Raw genomic sequence first — 6,730 nt, forward strand, 5'->3', positions numbered from 1 at the left:
TGTCTGACCTGCTCATTGAAAGCACCTGTTTGAACTCTGCTGTGACCAGATGCAAAATCCAGATTTACCGCTACATCGTTCTGGATCTTTAAAGGGACAGGGCTAAGGCTGCTCAATAAATGCAATATACAGTCAAAATTATTCGCCTTGTGAATTGTTTTATCAAATAATTCCCAAATGATGTTTAACAGAGCAAGGAATTTTTCACAGTATTTCCTATAATATTTTTTCTTCTGGAGCAAGTCGTATTTGTTTTATTTCAGCTAGAATAAAAGCAGTTCTTAATGTTTTAAAAGCATGTTAAGGTCAATATTATTAGCCCCCTTAAGCTATTTTTTTTAATAGTGTACAGAACAAACCTTCGTTATATATTAACTTGCCTAACTACCCTAACCTGCCTAGTTAACCTAATTAACCTAGTTAAGCCTTTAAATGGCACTTTAAGCTGTATAGAAGTCTTGAAAAATATCTAGACAAATATTATTTACTGTCATCATGGCAAAGATAAAATTAGTAAGTTATTAGAGATGAGTTATTAAAACTATTATGATTAGAAATGTGTTGAAAATTTTTTTTCCCCCGTTAAACAGAAATTAGGGGAAAAAATAAACAGGGGGTTAATAATAATAATAATAATAATAATAATAATAATAATAATAATAATTATTATTATTATTATTATTATTATATACATTTATTTTTTTTTTTGTTTCTTGTACGATCTGATACCCACTTTATATTATATATATCTAACAGACAGTAAAGATCACTCATTTTTAAAGAAATTAGATTTTTAACGTGATGATTATGCAATGGAAAGACAGTTAACTGGAAGCCCTTGGGCTGCCTGGCTGAAAACTAAAAGTCTGTGTGCATATAGCCCAATGAATGAATATTAAAAAAATAGATTTGTTGGCTTTTGGTCCAAATGCATTGTTTATAACTCCTATTCAACCTAACACTGTTATAAAACCTCAAGTGTCTTTTATAAACATCATGTCTGCTCACCCTTCTTCTGTAATCATGTAGATCATCTAAACCATAGGTCTCAAACTTAATTCCTGGAGGGCCGCAGCTCTGCGCAGTTTTGCTCCAACCCTAATCAAACGCAGCTGATCCAACTAATCAAGGTGATCTAACTAATCAAGATGTTCACGACTATTAGACACTAGAATCAGCTGTGTTTGATTAGGGTTGGACCAAAACTGTGCAGAGCTGCGGCCCTCTAGGAATCCAGTTTGAGACCTATGATATAATGGGATATATTGCTGTTATTATCATGAATAAATTGTGTAACTGTTACTAGTTTTCCTTCCTCGATTAGTGACTTTAATTAGGAGAATTCACTGTTTTGAATAGCCTCTTCGCAATAAAAAACTTAAATAAAACTTAAATAAAAAAAGGTTTTATTGTGATGAATTGTTGGTGATTGGATGGATGTCGGCCCCAATGGATAGCCTTACTTTGACATAGGGAAATTAAGACCCGTTTAAAATGATTTAGTACCTTCACCACAATATTACAGTGAATTCAAGACTTAGTAAGACCCTGCGGGCACCCTGACAATATGTTCCCTTCATTAAATCATCAGCAAAAAATACAAACTCACAAGCCACTGAAGTTGTTTAAATAATGCAAAAATATTTATTATTACTTAACAATGGTGACCACAGAAATGGCGATTAAAAATATCATTTCATAGAAATATCACTCATTAGCCAATATGGCTTAATAAAAATAAATATTTAACGTAAATGTGAAACATGGAGGCATTGCAGAGCTTCATTGTTTTACAGTGCATCTTCCACCAGAGTCTTTGGTTTGGATGAAGGCAATCGCACATGGCTTTGGCTTTATCTAGAGTCCCTGATTGCAGATTGTCATTAATTGGATCATACTGTATTCCTCCTGTGCAACAAAAGTATCTTCAATGCAAAAGCCTTAAACGTCCCGTATAAAGGATGGAGAGGGATTTATCCCATGTGCGCAAAGTTTCCAGTTGGAAGAGGTTAGTCTTTATTTTAACTTGAGGTTTGGTTCGTTTCAGTCAACAATCTCCTTCTTCTTCCTAGAAACCACTTGAGCGAGGTATTCCAGCACACCTGATGACGCCCTGAAATGCATGACGTGTGCAGTGAATGAGCTTCTTGTCCAGGTAACTCCCGCATTGGACTCTTCTATGAGTTTTCAGAAATCCACGCTTGGCTTCTGTGGTTTCGCCTCATTCTCCATTTTTTCCAGGAGAAGCTGGATCTTCTTCTTTCCAGAGAGAACATCAGTTTGTTTTGTGGTTCTCAACCTGTGAAAAAACAAAGACATGAGGTCAACATCAGAGCGACACCAGATTTACACACTGTAGGTTTGTATAGTATATGTTTTTAATCCATAAACTCTGGCTAAAGCCACCCAATTTAAGTTTAAGACTCTGATTTATAAGCTTTAGGGTAAAAAATCTACTTTATTGACCTTTCAAAAAAAGATTTATAGTGATGAAAACGAACAAAACAAACAAGATTAATATTTGTTTACATTTATATTTATTCATTTTGATTTTCATTTAACTACTGAGTAGCTATTGTTTACAAGTTTAATTTTAAAATAGATTTTGTTATTGTCTTTTAAATATGTCTATAAAGTTATAATAGCTGTAATTTTATTATTAATTTAATTTATATTGAATTTTTTTCTGTCTAATTATTTGTTAATAATATTATTATTGTGTATGATAAAAATTATGCTAATTAATAATATAAACGTATAATAATTATTACTTAAATATACCTTTGTATACTTTTCTAGTTTAAGACATGTTTATTATGGTTATCTTAATTTTTCTTCTTTATTCATTGTTTTAAACGTATATTTCCCCCTTACATATTCATTAGGGTATATATACAGTTGAAGTCAGAATTTTTAACCCCCCCTGTTTATTTTTTCCTTAATTTCTGTTTAACGGAGAGCACATTTTTTTCAGCACATTTCTAATCATAATAGTTTTAATAACTCATCTTTAATAACGAATTTATTTTATCTTTGTTATGATGACAGTAAATAATATTTGAATAGATATTTTTTAAGACACTTCTATACAGCTTAAAGTGGCATTTAAAGGCTTAACTAGGTTAATTGGGTTAACTAGGCAGATTAGGGTAATTAGGCAAGTTATTGTATAATGATGGTTTGTACTGTAGACTAGCAAATTAAAAATAGCTTAAAGGGGCTAATAAATTTAAACTTAAAATGGGTTTTAAAAAATAAAAACAGCTTTTATTTTAGCCGAAATAAAACAAATAAGACTTTCTCCAGAGGAAAAAATATTATCAGACATACTGTGAAAAATTCCCTGCTCTGTTAAACATCATTTGGGAAATATGTAAAAATAAATAAATCAAAGGGGGGCTAATAATTCTGACTTCAACTGTATAAACACATACATACACAGACGCAAAAAATGGATCTTATCTATTCACACAGCATCATATTACCATAATTTTACAAGAAAGATCTGGGTGTGCTCATGTATGCTGGAAACTGTATGTACAGTATGTGTGTCTGTGTCACACAACACACATACAGCACATGCACAATCAAGCATGAAATGATTCATACCTCTGGCAAATTCTGACTTAAATTTTTTGTTTAAATGTAAATAAAAGCTTAGAAATATTTCAATACAATAATGTATACAATAATGCCTCTAGTACATCGTCGTATTTTATTTTTGGGAGAAACCTCAGTACTTTCTGCTCAAATAAAGTAGGTTTTCCTAGACAAGCGAAACACATTGTCTATTTTAAGAAACATTTTCTTAAAATGAAGTGAGTTCTTCCTTAAAACAAGCAAAATAATCTTATGTCAAAAGGAAAAAACAGATTATTTTGCTTATTTTAAGGGAAAATTCATTTAATTTTGACAGATTGTTTCCTATGTCCTTGCTGGTTGTACAAAAGTAACTTTAAGTCATAAGAATGACTAATGTCCACCTTATAGTGGGTGACGTCTTTATAAAACGATTTACTTTCAAGCTTAATCTGCTTATATCTGAAAATGAATGATGGGCTGTCACATCAGCTGAGACATTAATCTTACTGAGGCTTGTAATTAAGGCACCCAATTATTTCTGAAATGATTGTGCGCATGTGAGCTTTCTTCTTTATTTATTTCCCCCCTCCACTGTCTCTGTGGTTTGTCTCACCTTCTAATCTTTGTCTGTGTTTCTGCCAGCGTGTGTTTGCATTGCTTCCCAGCACAATCGTGGCCCTGGGCGGCGCGGATCGCCCTGTCTGACGCTGCTTTAAACCTGAAAAAGAAAGTTCAGATCAGGCATGAGCAGTCAATTCCTCAACAAGCTTGATGAAAGTCCACAAATAGATGTGAAACCTGTTTCTGCAAGTTCCTCAAGTCATGCAATGACAGCTATTATGCCTGATTAATATTACTGCGACATACAGTGTATGCTCACACAGCACGCAGCATTTTTGTCTTGTTTCTAGCCCAAATTTCTTAAATCAAGATGCTTTTTTTCGACAAGCAAAACAATTAGTCTTGTTTTTAGAAATAATATGCCAAAATTAAGTACGTTTTTCCCTTTAAACAAGCAAAATAATCTAGTTTTTCCTTTTGACGTAAGATTATTTGGCTTGTTTTAAGGAAAAACTCACTTTATTTTGAGATACTATTTCCTAAAACGAGACAATATGTTATGCTTGTCTAGAAAAAGCTTCTTGAATTAATAGTTTTTAGACATTTGGACTAGAAACAAGACCAATAATCGAAGTAAGTGTATCCTCGAGAATATCCAAACACTGAGCTGCTCTACTCTTAACAAGCAAGCCTTGTGTCCTTGAAAGTGGACTCAAGATCAAAACTATCTGCTTGTAAGTATGATGAGGCGTACTCACTGTAACGCGCTGTCCGCTTGGCAGAATGAAGAGCATGTTTTGTCTTGACTATCTGCACATTTGCAGCGTGACTCGAGCACAACAGGTTCTGTGACCGAGCGCTTCTTACGTGGAGCGTTTCCAAGTCCATATGACACCGTTCGCCTGGAGGAAAGAAAAAATGATTATAAAACAATGTTAGTCATGCTAAAAAAAAAAAAGCATGATGGACAGATCAATCTCTAATGAATTACAGTTCATAATTGATGGTATTTGCATGCATTTTTGATATATAATGTCTGTTCTGACTTACTCTGGTGTGTTCACCCATATTATGTCCAGGTGGCAAAAGTAGACGCACTCTTTATCCAGAAAACTTGCGCAGGAGCATCTCTTATTCCTGGAGTGACGTGCTGGTGCTGTGCCTGGACTCAAAGATGCTGGAGCACCTAATTAATCATAAAGGTACATTCAATTTATTAGCTTTTCTACATATTAAAAACACTTTGCATGATTGACTAGAGATGATTGAATTTGTCACGCTCAATTAAAAATGACATTGATGCACAATTCATAGTCTAAAAGATTAGTAGAGGTTTATCTTCAATGCTTTTGGAGCTTGTTTTTATAAAGAGCTTACTGAGATATTACACTTTTTATGTTTGTATCTTGACATATTGCAGTTTTTAAGACTTATGTAGACTTTAAAACTACTTATGAGGCTGTTTAAACCATATTACCACAATATATAGATACATATTATAGATTTACATAGATATTAAGTATTGAGGAAACTATTTATAAAGCTGTTTATATCATATAACCACAATATATAGATACATAATAAAGATATGGAGTGTTAAGGAAACTTTATAAAGCTGTTTAAATTGTATTTCCACAATATATAGATAAATAATATAGATTTATATAGATGTAGAGTATTGTGGAAACTATTTATAAAGCTGTTTAAATTGTATTACCACAATATAAAGATAAATAATATATATTTATATAGATTTAGAGTATTGTGGAAACTATTTATAAGGCTGTTTAAATCATATTACCACAATATGTAGATTTATATAGATAAAGTTTAGAGGAAACTCTTTATAAAGCTGTGTAAATCATATTACCACAATATATAGATCAATAAAATAGGTTTATATAACTAGAGTACTGAAGAAAAGATTTATAAAGCTGTTTAAACTATGTAACCATAATATACAGATCAATAATATAGCTTTATATAGATATTGAGTATTGAGGAAACTATTTATAAAGCTGTTTAAACCTGGTTACCACAATATATAGATCAATAATATAGATTTATATAGATATAGAGCATTTGGGAAACTATTTATAAAGCTGTTTAAATCAAATTACTACTAAAAGGAAACTATTTATAAAGCTATTTAAATATTATCACAATATATAAATGTGTGTATATATATATATATATATTTTTTTAAATACATACCAAAGTCAAAAAATCCAGATGTCAGCATGGTCAGAACTGGGAAAATAATCCTCAAATGCATTGTTTTGTAGTATGCAAGTCCCGTATTCCAGTAGTAGTCCAGTAAAACAGCTGAAGAGTTTTGCTCTAATAAGCTGCAGTGTTTATTGTGGAGTCTCGAGCTCAGTCTTGTGCAGGAGCACTTATATACGCGCGCTCACGCCTCCCGCCCGCGCGAAAACAATACTGTTTGTTAATAGTCAGCGACAGGCAGAGTGTGGAGCGAGATAAGAAGTTTTTGTATTCCTGAGATTCCAGCGGGATGGAGACGCCGGGCGGCCGTTTGGTGCCAAGTTTTTACGGTTTGTAAGGTGTCTTCAAGTGGTACAGTTTT

General features: G+C 32.6%; 1 protein-coding gene across 1 annotated transcript; it reads right to left on the reverse strand.

The window, feature by feature from the left end:
- Positions 1–1,621: 1,621 nt before the first annotated feature.
- On the reverse strand, positions 1,622–6,495 carry edn1 (endothelin 1). Its single transcript, NM_131519.1, is given in 6 exon segments — positions 1,622–2,231; positions 2,233–2,299; positions 4,196–4,300; positions 4,902–5,045; positions 5,194–5,329; positions 6,358–6,495. Coding segments are annotated over 6 exon segments (567 nt in total). The 5' UTR covers positions 6,419–6,495; the 3' UTR covers positions 1,622–2,177.
- Positions 6,496–6,730: the final 235 nt, after the last annotated feature.

Source organism: Danio rerio, chromosome 19 (genome assembly GCF_052040795.2).
Source record: "Danio rerio strain M-AB ecotype USA chromosome 19, GRCz13ab, whole genome shotgun sequence".
NCBI lineage: Eukaryota > Metazoa > Chordata > Actinopteri > Cypriniformes > Danionidae > Danio > Danio rerio.